Source organism: Mastigoproctus giganteus, chromosome 4, assembly GCF_048544385.1.
Source record: "Mastigoproctus giganteus isolate SK-2022 chromosome 4, ASM4854438v1, whole genome shotgun sequence".
In the NCBI taxonomy this organism is placed as follows: domain Eukaryota; kingdom Metazoa; phylum Arthropoda; class Arachnida; order Uropygi; family Thelyphonidae; genus Mastigoproctus; species Mastigoproctus giganteus.
In genome coordinates this window covers 27,758,737-27,780,062 of record NC_143578.1, presented here as the reverse complement: position 1 = coordinate 27,780,062, position 21,326 = coordinate 27,758,737, and the positions used below count along the sequence as shown (strand labels likewise).

The 21,326-nt window shown below is 37.3% G+C and overlaps 1 protein-coding gene across 1 annotated transcript in view; it reads right to left on the bottom strand.

The window, feature by feature from the left end:
* LOC150086500 (dynein axonemal heavy chain 3-like) overlaps window positions 1–21,326 on the bottom strand; it is a 544,757-nt gene that overhangs the window by 393,531 nt on the left and 129,900 nt on the right. The window contains exons 24-27 of the mRNA XM_090372184.1: window positions 15,579–15,749; window positions 11,710–11,835; window positions 8,101–8,237; window positions 7,507–7,712 (exon numbers count right to left, since the gene is read on the bottom strand). Coding sequence (XP_090228310.1) covers window positions 7,507–7,712; window positions 8,101–8,237; window positions 11,710–11,835; window positions 15,579–15,749 — 640 coding nt within the window. The remainder of the gene's footprint in view (window positions 1–7,506; window positions 7,713–8,100; window positions 8,238–11,709; window positions 11,836–15,578; window positions 15,750–21,326) is intronic.

Genomic DNA, 21,326 nt, shown 5'->3' with positions numbered 1-21,326 from the left:
TATCCCATGTAAATTCCCCTGAAATTTTCCAACTGGATATTCCTGTAGTTGTAGCACTTTTTGTACAACTGTTTAGTAGTTCCCCATTCCCATGGTCCCACTCTTAAAGCAACTTCTGCTTTAAGCATAGCATAACAAATATCCTGCGCCCCAACAAATGAGTTTCCAAAAATTACCACTGCCTTTAAAGGCAATTCATATCTACAAATCCTAATGAAGGTCTACAAACAAGTGAAAGTCTTCTTCAACAAAAAACACCAATAATAGCATCTGCTATGTATATATTAAGTGCATTAGCATCATTAATACAAAGCCATTTCTGAATAAACATAATATTTATAAGGCGGTGTCATTTTAAGTTATATTTCATATTGTGAATACCTTCACAATGAGTTGCCATGATATTGCACTATGTTGAATAAGTAATGCTTCACCTAAGGAGAAGATTGATTTACTTATTCTCAGATAGGTACCACCACCCAGACGGCATCATTTTGAAGTACGGTATGGGATAAAGTTCTCGGTTATCCTCATACTATCCCTATTAGACTTAGAAAAGAGATAAAGATGTAGGAAGATGATAGTAGGAGAGGTAGAGGAAAGAAATGCTGTAGAAGGAAGAAAGGGACAGTTGCTCCTTCGACTCACGCTCAAAGCTCATATATTCCTTGAATAGGCAACGCTTCCCCAGTAGAGAAGACTTTTGTTACCTATTCAAGGAAACTCAGCTTCTTCAACTCACACTCAAAGCTCATATATTCCTCGAATAGGCAATGCTTCCTTAGTAGAGAAGATTATTGTTACCTATTCGAGGAAACTCAGTGGCCATCAGTCCTCCAGACGGCACCATTTCAGGGCTATTTTGTATATGTGTGGGATAATAACTCGACTATCCACTTGTTCCTATTAGACTTAGAAAAGCAAAAAAGTAGTGGGAAAGTAATAGTAGGAATGGAGGAGGAAAAGAAATGGTGTAGAAGAATGAAAAGGACAGTAACTCCTTCAACTCACACCACTCAAAAACTCATAAACTCCTCAAATAGGCAACGCTTCCCCAGTGGAGAAGGCTGTTGTTACCTATTCTTGAACACTCCGGACATCATCAGGCTCCCCAGACAGCATCGTTCCACTATTTGGCCCTTCTTCGGTGGGTGGGTAGGTACCCAAGTGGTGCAATGATGGCAAAGCAGTTATGAAGTATAACTCCACAATATGAGAGATGCCTGATGGTGTATGATGTATTTAGACTAAGATGCATTTAGGGCTAAAGCCTCAAGCTGCGAGAAATAGCCCTGAAACAGTGCCGTCTGGGTGGTGGTACCTATCTAAGAATAATTAACATCAGTCTTCTCCTTAGGTGAAGCGTTATTTATTCGAAGTAGTGCAATATCATGGCAACTTGTTGTGAAGGTATTCACAATATGAGATATAACTTAAAATGATGCCGCCTTATAAATATTCTGTTTATTCACAAATGGCTGTGTATTAATGATGCTATTGCACTTAATATATGCATAGTCTAAATTTGCTCGCAGCTTGAGGCTTTAGCCTTAAATGCGTCTTAGTCTTAGCATCTGCTAATGATTTGAAAATTTGGTCTGTGTCACACTCAATCTGAAGCTGTGGAAAATAATGCAAAAATAAAACCACTGACTAGAAACAATACATTACTTTTCATACCTTGAGTTCTCAATTAACACTCAAAAGTCAGAACATTTCAACCACCAAAAAGAACAAATCTTTCAATTTTCTTCTATCTTTAAGTGGCAATCCAATTAACTTAGTGTACAAAGAGATATAGACATCATGTCTGACTCCAAACTGCTTTCAAATTACTCATTATGACTGGTAAAGTTAAGGTAAGAGATTTTAGAGGCTTCTGACTGTTAAAAAAAAGCAAAAAATTGTCTCTATCTCACTCTTTGATAATTAAAGATGATTAGGAAAAAGATAGCCAAGATTGGAATGTGGTGAAGGAGAATTAAATGTGGAAAGACATGAAGAAATGGAGAAAGTCACCCAACTGATATGACACCATGTTGGATCAGTGGATGGATAATGATGATAATGACTATCTTCTAAATACACCCAAGGAATATTATTTAAAAATTTGGTTCTTATCACTATAGTAACAAGATTTTAAAGGTTTGAACTGAGTTCAAATGTAATAACTACTAATGATAAAAGATGACTAGTCATAATTAATGCTCTTACCTGGGGTTTGTATTGAGACTTATTATCTGTATTATAGAAAGATGAATGAATTTTTCAGTATTATACTGATAGCACTGAAACTAAACTGCATATAAATGATGAATGAGGTTCATTGTGGAAGAAGGATGTGGCAAAAATCCTTCAAAATGATGTAATGAGATAAAAAGAATAATGGAATGAATAAATATGAATGGAATGAAGCATGAAATGCTACATTATACTGTGAAAATAGAGAAGGAATATCTTGAGATCTAATTCTGCTATAAAATCAATGTTAGTCCTCAAACATTACATTAGGCTAATTTTCAGTTTACTTAAGAAAAAAAAACAAGAAGAAAAAGTTGTTTATAAAACAAATTAAGGTGGAGAAAAACAGAAATTACACTATTAGAAATAATTCATACAAATGTCATGAAGGAAGATTTCTAGTAAAGTCTGTGACTAAAAGCCATTGTTAGAGAAATTTTCAACCCAAGTGTATTAAATCAGTTATTTAAGAGAGCCTGGGTAATTATTCACTACTCATCAATGAGGCTCCAGCTACTGGAACATTATAGGAAGTGCCATTAAAGCTGCAATTTTTTTTTTTTTTTTTGTCCTCTCCTTTTTCCATTATTATATGGGGTCAGCGTTTTTATTGTTGTTTTGGCATGCAATTTTTACGGCCGGATGCCCTTCCTGACACCAACCCTCACCCTTTATCCGAGCTGGGAATATGCGGTTATCATTCCCTGACCTACCGCATCCTCCGTATTTGGTGGGTACGGGCTCGAACCCCGGTCTAATCAAGAAGCGTGTGCTATGCACTACTGCTCCTGCCCACCTGGCTATGGAGGCACCGCCATTAAAGCTGTAATATAGCCAGCATATTCTACACAAAGTCAGGAAAGCCTCTACTATGCCAGATGACTGGAAGGTGGCTGGTCCATATATTCTATGCTGTACTTCAGCACCAATGAACTGCTCATGTCCTTTGAGATAGGACATTATCATCAACAAAAAATAAAATTTTCTCAATGGCATATATTTGGTCCTTGAGGCTGTCAAAGACATTCTCTCAGATATGCCAAGCTGGTCTTGCTACCTGGGGGTATCAAACACTGATGGAACTGATATTTGAGTGATACTCAAGTCAAGTGGACCTAATTTCGGCAAATTCCTGGCAGTCTGTAATAGCCAAATCCTCTGCTTGCACCCTCATGATGGTGGGACTGTTAGTAACCATGGGTATAACACCAAGTCTGGAAATATGGCACCTAGCATATTGGAGGTGACCACCCAGGTGCAAACCAATGTAAATGGGCAGTCAAGGTGTGGCACCAACACCACATGGAGGAATGCAGCCCCTCTGTGTTAGCAGGCAATACTTGGTGGTAGATGACTCTCATCAACCAGTGCACTTTGCTTATTGGAGGTGATTTGAAATGGTAGAATTCATGTTTAGTCTCCAGAACAAAGCTCTGGCAGTGTCTCCCATCTCTTCCATCATGCAGTATGATTGACATATTTTGAGGTTATGATGGAAATCATGGCGAGATCCAATCTCCCTTACAGTTCAAGGGTATAACTCAAATTTTCACAGGCTGGTTACTAGATAGTCCACTGGACCAAACCTATTGGTAACTCTCTAGGAGGCTTTGCAGTCAGCTAGTGTATAATCTCACTGCCTTAATCTGCCAGATAGCAACTGGAGGGTGTCCAAGTATTCGGAGGACATTGACGAGGTCACATTGTGTCAAAGAGCTGGGTATATTCTTGCCATGTGTACACCATATCCAAAAATTTCATTACTTCATACAGTATGTCCTCCCTACCTTTTCTTACTACTGAATACATCATGAATTGTCAAACTAACAGAACAAACTTATCTGTGAAAAGGTTTAAACCTCCCAAAAACTTCCTCGTTCATTTCACAAATATACATGGTCTCAGTTCCAATCTCAATGGTGTCCATTTTTACTTACAGTTTGCCAAACCACATGTGCTTTTTATGACAGAATACCCAGTTATCAGTTGATTCAACCACTGCTCATCTCAGTTGTCCAAATTATTCGCTGTATGATTCCTTTTGCTTCTAAGGTGCATATATGTCCATTCTGATATTCCCTGTCAAAGACTTAGTAACGTAGAATCTCCTCTTTTCAATCTTCTCTGGCTTAAAATCTCTCAACCACATTCTGTCAAATTCATCTGGCACCTCTATTTTAATTCCAACTACATTAATCACTTGGAACTCTTCGACTTCCTCTCTTTGAAACTTGACTTTCTTTAGTCCAACTTTTTTAACAGTGAGGTAATTTTTCTTGGCGATTTTAATATTCATAACTCCAGCTGGCTTCAGTTTACTAGTCACACGGACCCAGCTAGTCGAGATGCTGCAGCTTTTGCAATTTCTAATGACATTACACAGATTGTTCATTTACCTACCAGAATACCAGACAATTCTAACCACATAGCCAACATGCTTGAACTTTATCTCAGAAACAATCCCAATAAATACACAGTCGAGGTGATAGGTCCCTAGGCACCTCAGATCAAAAATTGGTGATGGTGTCTTCTTAATGAAGCCTTTCTCTCGTGGTCATTTTCAACCTTGTGTTGTTTCGCATTAAAAGAATACAAAATGGGATGATCTGCAAGATTTCTTTTCTTCTTTTTCTTGGTTAGATTAACGTTTCAAATCTTCTGATGTCAACGTTTGCTCAGATCATGTCAGTGAAATTATTTTTGTAGGGATGAAATCCTTTATTCCACACTTTTCCAATAAATATGCTAAGGCTGTTCAAGATAGTTGCATATCACAACTACCTTGTATCCATATTTACAGATTAATTTTCTGCCTACACAAAACTCACAACAACTGCAAAACAGTTTTTAATCAGTCCAAACTAGATTTCGAACAGGCTAAGAGTAGAAAACTTGCTTCCTGTCAAAAATGGTAGTTGAGCATGCTGGTCTCTTGCCAAAACGTTTGCTGCAACTTTTGCCCATCTTTATTTCCACCTCTGTCAAAACCAGATGGTTTACTGCCACTTCAGGCAAATATAAAGCTGACCTGCTAGCATCCTCCTTTTCTTCCAATCATGTATTGATGAGCTTGATAATCCAGCTCCTACCATTCCCAGCACACTCTTCAACGCCTCATGTAGTCTTCTGTCAAAAGATGTCAGAAGGATTTTGAATGATCTTGATGCCAAGAAAGCTCCTGACAGTACAGTGATTTTTTTTTTTTTTTTTTTGATTTGGTAGTTGTTGGCGCATCGGCTTCTGTGGCCATATTGCACCTCCCAAGGTTTTTGCAGTACTTTGATCCAAGCCCGAGGCGAGAATCGAACCCGCGACCTTTGGGTTGCCGGGCAGGTACTTTACCCACTCGGCTAGCCCGGTCGGCTACAGTACAGTGAAAGCTCTATATAATGACTCCCCAGGGAAATAAGAAAAACGGTTGTTATATCAGGATTTTATAACGATCATTCATAAAATCAGCTATAAAATAAGTAGAAACTTAAACATTAAATGTAATTCTAATAATACAATATAGTATAATTTTATTTATAATATGTACTACAGTATTAAATGAGAAAATTATGATTGTAACTTTTGCATTGATTGTAGAGTGCAATAAGGTTACAATTAAATTGTAAATTTCATTACATAGGCTTATCAAGACCTAACAAGAGAATTGTTTTCATACTTATCAGTTATAATAATCTGACAAAACACACTGTTTCAATGGTAGAGCATGTTTTAAAAGAGAATTATGAAGGTGCAAGATAGTAGTTATTTCACTTTCACATTTAGGCTGCACTTGAAAAAAATCAATGTACAAGTTCTAATACTTGATGAGCATCTTTCACTGAAACTTCTTGTTCAACCACAGTAGGTTCCTCATTTTCATCACTACAAATTTCAGAAGATTCCATTACATCTGCAATGAGTTCCTCATCATTCATGCATATCCTGAAATATTCAGTGTCCAAATTCACTTCTGCGTAATTTTTGAAGATTAAGTTTTCCTCTAAGTTTAGGTGATGATGCACATGCTCAAATATTTCTTCCCTATTATCAGACTGTTTTTCACAATTAATAGAAGGAGAAGCATGTGAAACATCACACATTACATCATTTAAGATGGTAAATCCAGCATGTCTGAAGCAGTCGGTAATCACATTTTCATCAAATTCATCCCATGCTGAAACACATAAATATAATGCGTGTAGGATGTCAATTTTGCATTGTATTTTGCTTTCAAGACATAGCACGATTTTGTTTAATAGCATTCTTCAGTAGTTTTTCTTAAAACACTGGATTACAACTTGATAAAGTGGCTGAAGAACTAACATCATTTTGATAACGTACTTGACAATGAGGGGTGCAGAAAGAGCAAACTTTTTTTATTCTTCCCACTCATCCTGCAGTCTGCATCTCTGATCCATTCTTCATATATTTGTGATGTCATCCATGTCTTTTGGTTTGCTTGAGGGCTGGCACTAGGGGTGCGCAAGTGACGCACTTGCTACAGGCACTGCCTAAAATAGGAGCTGCTAGATGTGCTACTGCAGATATATGTGTTAAGATATGATATGAATTAGATGGCGTTACAAAGTTTTTCCTCAGGCACCACAAACGCTAGTGTCAGCCCTGGTTTGCTCAATACATAATCGGTAATGTCTTCAAACCTTTAAAGCATCAAGGCATCTGGGCTTTCCCAATGATTAAAAGAGGAAGCTTCTCTGTGAGAGACATGTTTGCTGCTAGAGAACTTAATCTGTTGTTTGACTGTTTTTCCGCCACTACATTTCTTGCCTTTAAATATAAGTACTTTATCCAGTAGCAATTTAAAAAAAGAATCCGGTTTCATCAGCATTGAAGATGTCATTGTGGTCGTATGTTAGCAAAACATATTTTAAAACTGTTACAAAACAATCCTGTAATTAATTGTTAACTGTTCCAATCAGTACCTGCACTGTTTAAACAAATGCATGTTAAAGCTATAACCTAATAAGTATTATAACTTTTTTTGCATTGAATAATTTTTTGTGTTGTTAATATTTTATTTTTTTAAGCTTTTGATTTTTATTAATTTTTAAAATTATTTCAAGCAAACTGAACTGGCTGGATAATACTACTACATAGTTATGACAAAAAGTGAAAAGAAACAAAACAATGAATTAATAAGTGTTTCTATTTTTGTATTTTGTATGGCTTGTAGCAGAAATTTCCCTGACCTCAGAAACAAAGTCAAAGAAATCATGAAATTTCAACTTTCTGAAATATTAATTAATAAATTTCTTGCCTTTGCTTTTGCTGGGAAAATGGCATGGGAATACGGTACTACTTCTTTCTCAGCAGAGATCATTCCAACTATGTGGTCCTGCTTAGTGAATTCCAACCGAGCTATTCCTTCAAAGCATTTTTTAAGGTGAGGTTGAACACGGTGTGGATCTTTTGTCTCTGACAGAATTTCTAATAGTTCATCATTAGAGAGAAAGAAAAACCTAAAAACATAAATAAATTAATAAATCATAATAACTATAATAATACCATAATTGTATTATTAGTAGAATATTTAATATGAACAATTGATAGTATTATTATAACAGAGGCAGAACTGAACCTGAATTTAGTGTTATTACTGCATTTAATAATATAACTAGTTTGGACTCTTGAAAAGTTTATGCAGCTGTAAGATTCATAAAAATTCAGTATGTTTTCCAAAGTGTTTCAAGAGTAGTGATGGAAAACTAGTTATTCTTTAAAAAAGCTTCTGAAATCATTAAAACATCATTAATCATCAATAAAGTCCTTCTCCAATATTTAATGTGCTACAATATGTCTCTCTTGATGTCCTCATTTAAATCTCAGACAAATAACAAATTTCAATACCTTGGAAAATACAGTCTTTTCTTCTCAAGGTAGTCATTTAGTCCTTTTTGGATTTCTTCTAAAAGTACATTACAATGCTGAAAACGCTGCAGCATATTGGGCTGGGCAGTCGCTTTTAAAACATTTGTATCCTGAGCCTGTCAGAAAAATATATATAACTTGAAATGAAATGGATCATTTTAATATAAAATACTATTCATTTTTTTAATATATAAAAATGATCTAAAATCTACAATTTTTGATAAGTCCAAATTACATTCATTCATTCTATATGTATAATAAAGTGGAATTTGTTCTTTATATCATGGTGCATATTGCCTTAGAAGTTACATAAAGTTAAAGATGTACTCAATATCAGAGTTAACAAAAAATAAGAAATAGCATTAGCATTAGTAGAGGCATATGATGCAAGAAAGCAAGCTTATTCAGCATCAGCCAAAAAAAAAAAAAAAACCCTCTCCCATTTCACCCCTCCGTTCGTTCGAAATACCTGTCCAGTTGAGCTTTAAATTTGTTTAGGCTATCAACTTCAACAACAAGTGATGGAAGTCGGTTCCACCAACCAACCACCCGCTGGCCAAAGGCAAATTTCCGCACATCTATCCGACATCCGTCCTTCCTCAATTTGAATTTATGCCCTCTGAGGTGATTATTCTGAGAAAGATGAAGAATCCCATTGGCATTGAGCATGCTCAAACCATTCAAAGCCTTATACACCTCTATCAGATCACCTCGCCGGCGCCTAGTCTCCAGACTCTGTAATTTGCAAAACTTAAGCCTTTCTTCGTAAGAGCAACCCTTTGTTCCATTTACTAATCTTGTTGCCCTTCTCTGTACCCGTTCCAGCAGCTCTACATCCTTCTTGAAATGAGGCCTCCAGACCTGTATACAGTACTCAAGATGTGGCCTAACCATTGCCTTATACAAGGGAATAATCACCTCCTTATCCCTGCTAGAAAAATTCCTGTATATCATTGACAAGACACCATGAGCTACTCTAGCAGCTCGTCTGCACTGCTCAGAGAACTTCATATCTGCCTGCACAATTACCCCCAGGTCCTTTTCATTCTCCACCACTGTCAGTGTAGTACCGCAGAGTTGATACATTGCTCTGGGGTTACTGTTACCCATATGTAGTACTTTACATTTGTCAATGTTAAACTTCATTTGCCACCTCTCAGCCCATCTGTTCAACCTTTCCAGATCCTGTTGCAGCAGCATAGCGTCAGTAGTGTCCTTAACGACCCTGCCAACCTTTGTATCATCTGCAAACTTAGACATTAAACTTGATATCCCATCATCAATATCATTCATAAACACCGAAAACAACAATGGACCCAACACTGAACCTTGAGGAACTCCACTAATAACATTAGTCCACGTTGAGCAGTGTCCATTGATTACCACTCTCTGTCTTCTGCCACTCAACCATCCCCTTATCCATAGCAGCAATTTGCCTCCAATGCCACACTGCTCCAATTTGTGCAGCAGTCTTCCATGTGCAACAGTATCAAAAGCCTTTCTAAGATCCAAATATATAATATCAAAGTTATTCCCTGCATCCAGTTCTTTTGTGACTACATCATAGTATCCAATCAAATTGGTCAGGCAAGACCTGCCCTTAACAAAACCATGCTGCGTCTGAGCTATAACTGAATTCTTGTCTAGATGATCCTGCAGTGCTTCTTTAACCAGTGCCTCCATTAATTTACCTGGAACAGAAGTTAAACTAACAGGTCTATAATTACTTGTGTCAGCCTTTGATCCTCCTTTGTGAATTGGGGTTACATTTGCACATCTCCAGTCTATGGGTACCTCCCCTGAGTCCAAAGAAGCTCTCATAATTATGGCTAGGGGTTTGCATACTTCCTTTGCTGCCTCCTTTAATAACTGTATAGATCCCATCCACCCCAGGTGCCTTTTTTATGTTTATCCTCAACAATCTCTCCTCCACTTTCCTCTCAGTTATTACAAAATCATCCAGCTCACTGCCAATGTTTACTTTACCTACATCATTCTCCTTCCTGAATAACTCCTCATGCGTGAATGTAGATGCAAAATACTCGTTTAGATTGTTAGCCACCTGAGCAGGATCCTCAACTGTTGAACCATCAATATCCAGTGGACCAATCTGATTCATCCCTTTCCTTCTCGAGTTCAAGTATGTAAAGAACTCCTTTCTGTTTTTCTTTGCATCCTTTGCCAAGGATTTTTCGTAGTCTGCCGTTGCCTGCCTAATCTCCTTTGTGACTTGGTTACAGACCAACTTATATCTATCATAGGCTTCCATGTCACCCATTAATTTGTATGTATCCCATGCATTTTTCTTCTCTGCCACATGTCTCATTAGTCCATCTGACAACCATCTAGGCCTAAACCTTGAACAATATTTCTTAGTTGGTATGCAAAGCCTGGTAGCCACCAAGATTAGTTCCTTGAATGCTTCCCATTTTGAGTTTGCTGTTGGTAACATCATCAGTTGGTCCCACTGTATAGAATTTAAATACTGTCTCAGACCATCATAGTCGCCTTTACGAAAACAAAAACCCTTCCCTTTACCTCTGATGGTAGTTACCTCCTTGAGTAAATCCCACTTCAACACACTGTGATCACTGCCACCTAGTGGTTCATTTATCTGCAGGTTCTTAATGCATGAAGAATCACTACTGATAATCAGATCAAGAGTATTGCTCCCTCTTGTTGCCTCACGAACATGCTGATGTAGAAAACAATCATCCAATAAATCCACAAAAGCCTTGCTAGTGTGCGAGTGACCAACCCACAAATTCCAGTCAATATCTGGGAAATTAAAATCCCCCATTATAAGACTCTCTGATTTACTGGCCCACTCTATTTCCCTGTACAATATATTATTATACTCATCAGAGTCATTAGGCCTATAGCACACTCCTACTCTCAATTTTGATTTCCCTATGCTTATGTCACACCAAACTGACTCGACACTGCACTGTCCATCGATGTCAACTGGCTTCACTTCCTTTGACTTTATGTGTTTCTTAATTAATAGCATAACCCCTCCTCCCCTCCTGTCCTGTCTATCCTTTCTATATACATTGTATTCCACAAATTCCAGTTCCGCATTACTTATATCTGTGTGACACCACGTCTCTGATATCCCAACAATATCTGCCTTTGATGTTTTGAGCAATACCTCAAATTCATCAAATTTATTTACCAAACTCCTAGCATTGGTGTACACGCAGGTATACATGCACCTGTTTCTATTCTTAGCTACCCTAACACAACCCATGTGTTTACTTGTAACGCAATGACTACCAGCAGTCTCTGAAATATCCTGCATCTTGTTTTTCAGACTTCTGCTCATTTGAATAGAAGCAGTGCAAGAATCACTTCCACCTCTGCCAGTGGCTACTGTTAATCTATTAGTCCTTGTATCCCCCCCCAACTAGCAGTTTTCCGACCCACCTAACACTGCCTCGACAGCATCAGCAAAAATTCTTGCACCCTTTCTATTTAAGTGTATCCCATCCCTGTAGAAGCAAATACAAGGTCAAGGTCAGGTGCAACAATATATACAAGATCAGGATCACAAGCAACAATATGTTTATCGTGTTTAATGATACCTACTGCAACCGAAGTAATCTCTCGCCATATCTTATCAACTATAAGAAACTTATTTGCTTCCTGTGGCATTTGTTTCATTATGTCTTCTGAGCTGAATATAGGTTCCAGATAAAGCCAAGTAGCTTGACACTGCAATGATAATAATTTCATGACAATTAGCAGTACTTTTAATGAAATTTATCTGTAGAATAAACTGAATTAAATTTGGTACTCTCACTTAAAGTAATATTTTCATGATATTTAAAATACAGATGAATCTCTTTACATAACAAAACAGTAAAGGCCTACAGTGTCAGAGATAACAGAAATTTTGAAAAATGGGTGTTACCTTACCTTTAGGATACAGTAAAATTCCATTAAAGTGAATACCATTTTGATAAAAATTTTACTACAATAAAATTTTTCTAGATCCTGGACAACTTCCCTTATTATCAATGTTTCATAAGTCTCATTTAAACAAAGCAATTTTATTGAAAAATCCAGTAGAATGAATTATTTTCAAATATCTATGTATGCCTACCTAAAATGTATTGTTTTGCAATGAAAGAAAAAAATTATTGGAAAATTATAACAAATAATACAAATAACTTGTAAAATGCAATCATTTCTTCTAAGGTAGTAATTTAGTCCTTTTTGGATTTCTTTTAAAAGTACATTGCATTACTGTGTAGTACATTACAGATTAACAGTACTGGCTATGGGAGTACCAAACTCAAACTTGTAGATAATGAAAATAAATTGGGAATAATCTGATATGAAATTTTCTGAACGGTGTAGACAGGTTGCTAGGACAGAAGTGATTATATATAAAAAATGGTTAGGCTGCACCTCACATATTGTATACATGCATAAGGATCCCATTTTAGGTACAGAGAAGAGTGATGAAATTGGTTAAGTGCACAAAGGGGTATTCTTATTAAGAGAGAGAGAGACAAGTTTTGTAAGCTACAGTATTTGGAAACCAGATATCTGTAGGGTGACCTGAGGTGTTTAAGGTCTTGAAAAGTTTGAGTAAACTAAATGTCGAGTGAATTTTTACACTTAATCATGTGACATAGACAAGGGGACATAAAAACTGTAAACAGTAGTTACTACTGTAGTAGTTAATATTCTTCTTAACTAAGCACATAACTCCTCCACCCCTCTCTCTCCTGTCCTGTCTGTCCTTCCTGTATATATCGTACTCCCCATATTCAAATTTGCCAACACTTAGCAAATTTCCTATAATAATCCCTTCCCTCATTCTGTCTGTCCTTTATGTACATATTGTACTCCTTATAATCAAACTGAGTATCCCTTATGCCTGAATGACAACATGTCTCCACTATCCCTACAATATCTGCATTTGCTGACTTAATCAGTACTTCAAATTCATCATATTTATTTGCCATACCCCTAGCACTGGTGTACATACATGCACCTGTTCTTACTCTTAGTTATCTTAAAACAGCCCATGTATTTATTTTTTCATGACGACTCCCAGCAGTCCATGAAATCCCCACCACTATGCTTTCCACGTTGCTGCTTATTCCAATAGAAGCAGTGCAAGAATCACTTTCACCTCTGCCTGTGGCTCTAGTTAATCTATTAGTTTGTGTATCCCTCCAAGCTAACAGTTTTCTGACCCACCTAACACTGCCTCAATAGCATAAATATTCTTGCACTCCTTCTATTGAAGTGTATACCAACTCTATAAAAACAGTCTTACCTTTTAACCACAAATGAGAAAATTTCTACCCCATGAGCCTTGCACAGTTTCTCAAGGACCGAATTGATTGAAGAGGCTCTTAACAAGCATTCCCTCCTAGTTAAGTTAAACAGTAGACACTTAAATTTAATCCTAAATTGCAACTCTTTCCCAACATTGACCGGTAGTCCTCCAATCCCCTAGTCTTAATATCATTAGTGTGCCAACATGTACAACAATATCATCCTTCTTTCCCTTAAAAGATAACTGGTCTACAATGTCATCTACATGACAGGCATACCCTAGTACTATTCCTATATATACATAAATGAAAGTATGCCTTTGGCATTACACCAGAGGAAAAAGTTGGATTGACATCAAATTTACAGCATGTTTTGTTGGACCCTGGTGAGGTTTTAGGTCTAATTCCTATTCTACATTCTTCTCCTCGCCCCCTCACAGAAACATGGTGATTAGTTTGGAATAGCAGCTGAGCTCCTTTAGGATCAAGTATAATTTTTCTGTTTTTCCCATGGGGAAAATTTCAGAATATTCACTCCCATGCATCAATTCCTCTCCTAAAAAAACTTTAAACTGTCAACTTCTACGACAGATGGAAGTTTATTCCAGCAATCAACCGCCTGTTTGCTGGCTAAAGGCAAATTTCTGCACACCTATTCTACAATTGTCTTTCCTCAATTTGAATTTATGTCCCCTCAGAAGATTAATCTGGGCAAGAGGAAGAATCTCATCAGCATTGAGCATGCTCGAACCATTCAAAGTTTTATACACTTCAATCAGATAACCTCGCAGGTGCCTAGTCTCCAGACACTGTAATTTGTAAAACTTAAGTCTTTCTTCGTAAGAGCAATCTTTTGTTCCATTCACTAATATTGTTGCCCTTCTCTGTACTCATTCCAGCAGCTCTACATCCTTCCTAAAATGTGGCTTCCAGACCTGTATACAGTACTCAAGGTGTGGCCTGACCATTGCCTTATTAGCATTAGCATTAGTTGAGGCATATGATGCAAGAAAGCAAGCTTATACAGCATCAGCCAAAAAACAAACAAAAAAAAAAAAAAACCTTCCTATTTTGCCCATCCGGTCACTCCAAATGTTTGTCTAGTTCAGCCTTATACAAGGGGATAATCACCTCCTTATCCTTGCTAGAAAAATTCCTGTATATCAGTGACAAGACACCATGAGCTACGAGCTACTCTTGCAGACCATCTGCACTGCTCAGAAAACTTCATATCTGACTGCACAATTACCCCTAGGTCCTTTTCATTCCCTACCACTGACGTGGTAGGGAACGAAAAGGACCTAGGGGTAATTGTGGACCCAGTGTAGTACCATACAGTTAATATGTTACTCTGGGGTTACCACTACCCATATGCAGTACTTTACATTTGGCAATTTTAAACTTCAGTTGCTACCACTCAACCCATCTGCTCAACTTTTCTAGATATTGTTGCAGTAGCATACTGTCATTAGTGTCATTAACAACCCTGCCAACCTTCATGCATCTGCAAACTTAGACATTAAGCCTGATATTCCATCATCAATATCATTAATAAATACAGAAAACAACAATGAACCCAACACTGAACCCTGGGAGACTACTAATAACATTAGTCCATGAAGCACAGTGACCATTGTCACTGTGTGTCAATGATCACTCTCTGTCTTCTCTCACTCAACCATCCCTTTATCCATAGCAGCAATTTACCCTTAATGCCACACTGCTCAAATTTGTGCAGCAGTCTTCCATGTACAACAGAATCAAAAGCCTTCCTCAGATCCAAGTATATGATATCAAAATTATTCTTTGTATCCAGTCTATCTATATCTATAATTTAATTAAATTACCATTAATTAATTAATTAATTACACTATTAACTTAAATTCCATATAAAAATTAAATTAATGAAACCGTGAAACAATAAACAAATAAATTTCAATGAAGTACACATCAAAAATCATCAAACGTGATAGAGTTTCACAGAAAGACTGCTGAATTTTTGAGAAGATTAAAACTTAAAATTTATAAATAATTTCAGGTAATAACAGCATTTTCCATTCAAATATATTTTATAAGAATCCCCACGTAACATCCTTACTTCTTCATATATATTAGAAAAAGGTATTATTAAGAAATTATCATTATACAAAATAAACATTATACCTTCAGCCAAGAATCTAACACATCTTGGACAAGTAAGAGGTTATCTTCCCAAGATTTCATTTCTTCTTCAAATGGTTTTATAAATGGTGATCCCCGCATTGTTTGTACTTTGAGAATATGATCGTCTAAGAGAAGCTGGATATCATCAACTGCCGATACAATTGGAACACCCTAAAAAAAATTGTAAAGCAGGCAAAAAAGTTTAAGTTTAATCATGATAGCAGTTAATTAAATTTCATGAAACTGAATAGGGTAACTTTAAAACCAAAGTAATCAAAGAATAATTATTTAACTCAGAATAATTAACCCTATTTATCATGGACTGATAAATAGGGTAATTCTGTACTGTATTATCTTACAACAGTACAGTTTTTAATACAAATATAATAAACAGTAAGAAAGATGTGATAACTAATACTTTCAGGAAAAAAATAAAACTGTTTCTATAATTTTTCCATATACAGCTCTCATAAATAATTAAATGTTCTTGTATTAATATTCTTTGTGAGCATTATAAAAATCATGCTTCTTCATTAAAATTGACTAGTCCAAATATTTAATTCCTTGAAGAGATCCCGATGGTATTTCTCCACCAGTTCTTAAAATCTGTGTTCCTGAAATTACTCCTGTTCTGTGTCACCTTTTCTTGCTTTCTTATTCCAAGGTGTTTTTCCTTTTGCTCGGAAATTTTCTCATATCCAGCCAGTACCTAAAGAGGGTGACAAATCCCTCCTGTCCAATTATCGTCCCATTACACTTACTTCTACTCTTTCTAAGGTAATGGAGAAATCAAGTAACTGCCAACTCTTAAACTATCTAGAAAACTTCCATTGATCAACGATTGCCAGTATGGATTCCATTAGCGTCAATCCACTGGTAATATTCTGGCTTATGTTACCCATCTATAGATACATTCAATGGAAAAGTTTGGTGAAACTCAAGCAGTTGCTCTTGACATTTTAAAGGCTTTCGATCATGTTTGGCATAAAGGTCTTCTAAACATGCTTCCATTTTATGGTTTGCCAACCATTTTTTGTAACTGGTTATCCAGTTTTCTCTCTTACCACTCATTGAGGGTGATGGATCTCTGTCTTCTAACTTCTCCACTAATGTTGGTGTCCCTCAAGGTTCAATTTTTTCCCCCACTCTTTTCCTCTTGTATATTAATGACCTTCTTTGATTGACCGGAAATCCTATCCATAGTTTTGCTGATGATAGCACATTGCATTCCACTTTCCAGTTTGAGAAACCTCGACCTGCTCAATCAGCTTAAACTTTTCGAATATCCGCTACCAATTCCTTAAATGCTGATCTCCAAGTAATTCTCCTGTGGGGCAAGGACAACTTAGTTGATTTCAATACTTCTAAAACTCAGTCCTTATATCTTGCAAATATCGTTGCCCTTCTCTGTATTCATTCCAACAGCTGTACACTCTTCCTAAAACGAGGCCTCCAGACTTGTACGCAATAACTCAAGGTGTGGCCTCACCATTGTCTTATACAAGGACAATCACCTCCCTATCCCTACTAGCAAAATTTCTGTATATCATTAACAAGACAGAGCGACTCTTGCAGCCTATCTGCACTGCAAAAAAATTCATATCTCACTGCACAATTACCCCCAGGTCCTTTTCATTCTCTACTATCATGAGCATAGTACCACAGTTGATTTTGCTGCTACCCATATGCAGTACTTTACATTTGACAATATCAAACTCCAGTTGCCACCTCTCAGCCCATCTACTCAACTTTTCCAGATCCTGTTGCAGTAGCGTACTATCACTACTGTCATTAAACATCCTGCCAACCTTCGTACAATTTTCAAACTTAGACATTAACCCTGATATACCTTCATCAATATCATTGACAAATACAGAAAACAATGCTGGGCCCAACACCAAACACTGGGGAACTCCACTAATAACATTAGTCCATGAAGGGCAGTGTCCATTGATTACCACTCTCTGTCTTCTCCCACCCAACCATCCTTTTATCCATTGTAGCAACTTGCCCTTAATGCTATACTCCTCCAATTTGTATAGTAGTCTTCCATGTGCAACATTATCAAAAGCTTTCCTGAAATCCAAGTATATGATATCAAAATTATTTTTTGTATCCAGTTTCTTTTTGACCACATCATAGTATCCAATTATATTGGTGAGACAAGACTTGCCCCATAAGAAAACCCATACTGTGCCTCAATTATTACTGCAGTCTTGTCTAGATGATCCTGCAATACTTCTTTAACCAGTGATGCCATTATTTTCCCTGAAACAGAAGTCAAACTTAACAGGTCTGTAATTACTTGTGTCACCCTTTGATACCCCCTTTGATATCTCCAGTTCACGGGGAACCTCCCATGAGTCCAAGTAAGCTTTCATAATTATGAAAGGTTAAGGGCTTGCTTACTTCCTTTGCTGCCTCCTTTAATAAAACTGGATAGATCCCATCCACCTCAGGTGCCTTTTTTTATGTTCAATTCAACAGTTTCTCCTCCACTTTGCTCTTGGTTATTAAAAAATTTAGCTCCCTACTAGAGTTTGATAGCCTTCTGGCTTCCACTTCTCTACAGACTTCCTCATGTGTGAATATAGATGCAAAATACTCATTCAGTTTGCCAGCTATCTCAGCAGGTCATCAACAATTGAACCATCAATATCAAATGGACCGTTCTGATTCATCCCTTTCCTTCTAGAGTTTTCCAAACAAAAGATGTCTTTGTTGTTTTTCTTTGCATCCTTTGCCAAAGATTTCTCATAATCTGCCTTTGCATGTCTAAACTCCTTTTTGACTTGATTACAGACTAGCTTATATCTACCATAGTCTTCTATGTCTCCTGATAATTTATATGCGTCCTGTGCATTTTTCTTTTCTGCCATGAGTCTCATTAGTTCATCTGCCAACCATTTAGTCCTAAAACTTGAACAGTATTTCTTAGTTGGTATGAAAAGCCTAGTAACTTCCAAGCTTGCTGTTGGTAACATCATCAGTTGATCCCATTGTATAGAATTTAAGAACTGTCTGAGATCATTGTAGTCACCTTTTGAAAGAAAAAACCCTTCCCTTTACCCCTGATTTAATTATATCTTTAAGTAAATCCCACATCAGCACACTTCCACCTAGTCGTTCCTTTATCTACAGATTCTTAATGCATGAAGAATCACTGCTGATAATCAGATCATGAGTATTACTCCCTCTAGTTGCCTCTTGATCATGCTGCTGTAAAAAACAATCATACAATAAATCCACTAAAACCTCTCTAGTGTGTGAATGACCAATCCACAAGTTCCAGTAAAAATCTGGGAAGTTAAAATCTCCCATTCTGATTGACAATCTGATTAACTGGCCCACTCTATTTCTCTGTATAGTTGTTCACTGTACTCATCAGAATCATTAGGCCTCAAACACACTTCTACTCTCAATTTTGCTTTCCCACTGCTTATGTCACATCAAACTGACTCAACATTGCACTATCCACCCATGTCAGCTGAATACACTTCGTGAGATTTTGTGTTTCTTAACAGCATTACCCCTCCTCCCTTTCTATCCTGTATATACTTTCTGTACACATTGCACTCCGCAAATTCCAATTCTGCATTCCTTATCTCTGTGTGACACCATGTCTCTGATATCCCAACAATATCTTCCTTCGATGTCTTCACCATCACCTTCAAATTGATCAAATTTATTTACTATACTCCTAGCAGTGGTGTATATGCAAGTATACATGTATCTATTCTTGCTCTTAGTTATCCTACCACAGCCCATGTATTTACTTGTTCCATGATAACTCCCAGCACCTTGTTTTCCAGGCTGCTGCTTTCCAATAGAAGCAGTGCAAGAATCACCGATGCCTGCGGCCACTGTTAATCTATTAGTCTATGAATCCCCCCCAAGCTAGCAGTTTCCCAACCCACCTAACACTGCCTCAATAACATCAGAAAATATTCTTGCACCCTTTCTATTTAGCATTAACATTAGTAGAGGCATATGATGCAAGAAAGCAAGCTTATGAAGCATCAGCCAAAAAAAAAAAAAAAACTTCCACTTCACTCCTCCATTCATTTGAAATACCTGTTCAGCTGAGCCTTAAATTTATTTAGGCTATCAACTTCCACAACAAGGGATGGAAGTCTGTTCCACCAACCAACTACCTGCTGGCTAAAGGCAAATTTCCACATATCCTACATCTATCTTTCCTCAATTTGAATGTATGCCCTCTCAGGTGATTATTTTGAGCAAGAGGCAGAATCCCATCGGCATTGACCAGGATCAAACCATTCAAAGCTTTATACACCTCTATCAGATCACCTCGCTGGTGCCTAGTCTCCAGACACTGTAATTTGCAAAACTTAAGCCTTTCTTCGTAAGAGCAACCCTTTGTTCCATTCACTAATCTGTTGCCCTTCTATGTACTCATTCCAGCAGCTCTACATCCTTCTTGAAATGAGGCCTCCAGACCTGTATATAGTACTCAAGGTGTGGCCTGACCATTGCTTTATACAAGGGAATAATCACCTCCTTATTCCTGCAAGAAAAATTCCTGTATATCATTGATAAGACACCATGAGCTACTCTTGCAGCCCGTCTGCACTGCTCAAAGAACTTCATATCTGCCTGCACAATAACCCCAAGGTCCTTTTTATTCTCTACCACTGTCAGTGTAGTACCACAGAGTTGATACGTTGCTCTGGGGTTGCTCTTTACCATATGTAGTACTTTACATTTGTCAATGTTAAACTTCATTTGCCACCTCTCAGCCCATCTGCTCAACCTTTCCAGATCCTGTTGTAGCAGCAGCATAGCGTCACTAGTGTCCTTAACAACCCTGCCAACCTTTGTGTCGTCTGCAAACTTGGACATTAAGCTTGATATACCATCATTGATATTATTTATAAATACAGAAAACAATAATGGACCGAACACTGAACCCTGAGGGAATCCACTAATAACATTAGTCCACGATGAGTAGTGTCCATTGATTACCACTCTCTGTCTTCTTCCCCTCAACCACCCCTTTATCCATAGCAGCAATTTGCCTCCAATGCCACACTGCTCCAATTTATGCAGCAGTCTTCCATGTGCAACAGTATCAAAAGCCTTTCTAAGATCCAAGTATATAATATCAAAGTTATTCCCTGCATCCAGTTCTTTTGTGACTGCATCATAGTATCCAATCAAATTGGTCAGGCAAGACTTCCCCTTAACAAAACCATGCTGTGTCTGAGCTATAACTGAAGTCTTGTCTAGATGATCCTGCAGTGCTTCTTTAACCAGTGCCTCCATTAATTTTCCTGGAACAGAAGTTAAACTCACAGGTCTATAATTACTTGCGTCAGCCTTTGATCCTCCTTTGTGAATTGGGGTCACATTTGCACATCTCCAGTCTATGGGTACCTCCCCTGAGTCCAAGGAAGCTCTCATAATTATGGCTAAGGGTTTGCTTGCTTCCTTCGCTGCCTATTTTAATATAACTGGATAGATCCCATCCACCCCAGGTGCCTTTCTTGTGTTTATCTTCAACAATTTCTCCTCCACTTTACTCTCAGTTATTACAAGATTATCTAGCTTACTGCCAGAGCTGAATACACCTCTGGCATTCCCCTCGCTGAATAACTCCTCATGTGTGAAGGTCGATGCAAAATATTCATTTAGTTTGTTAGCTACCTGAGCAGGATCATCAACAGTTGAACCATCGATATGAAGTGGACCAATCTGATTCATCCCTTCCTTCTAGAGTTTACATAA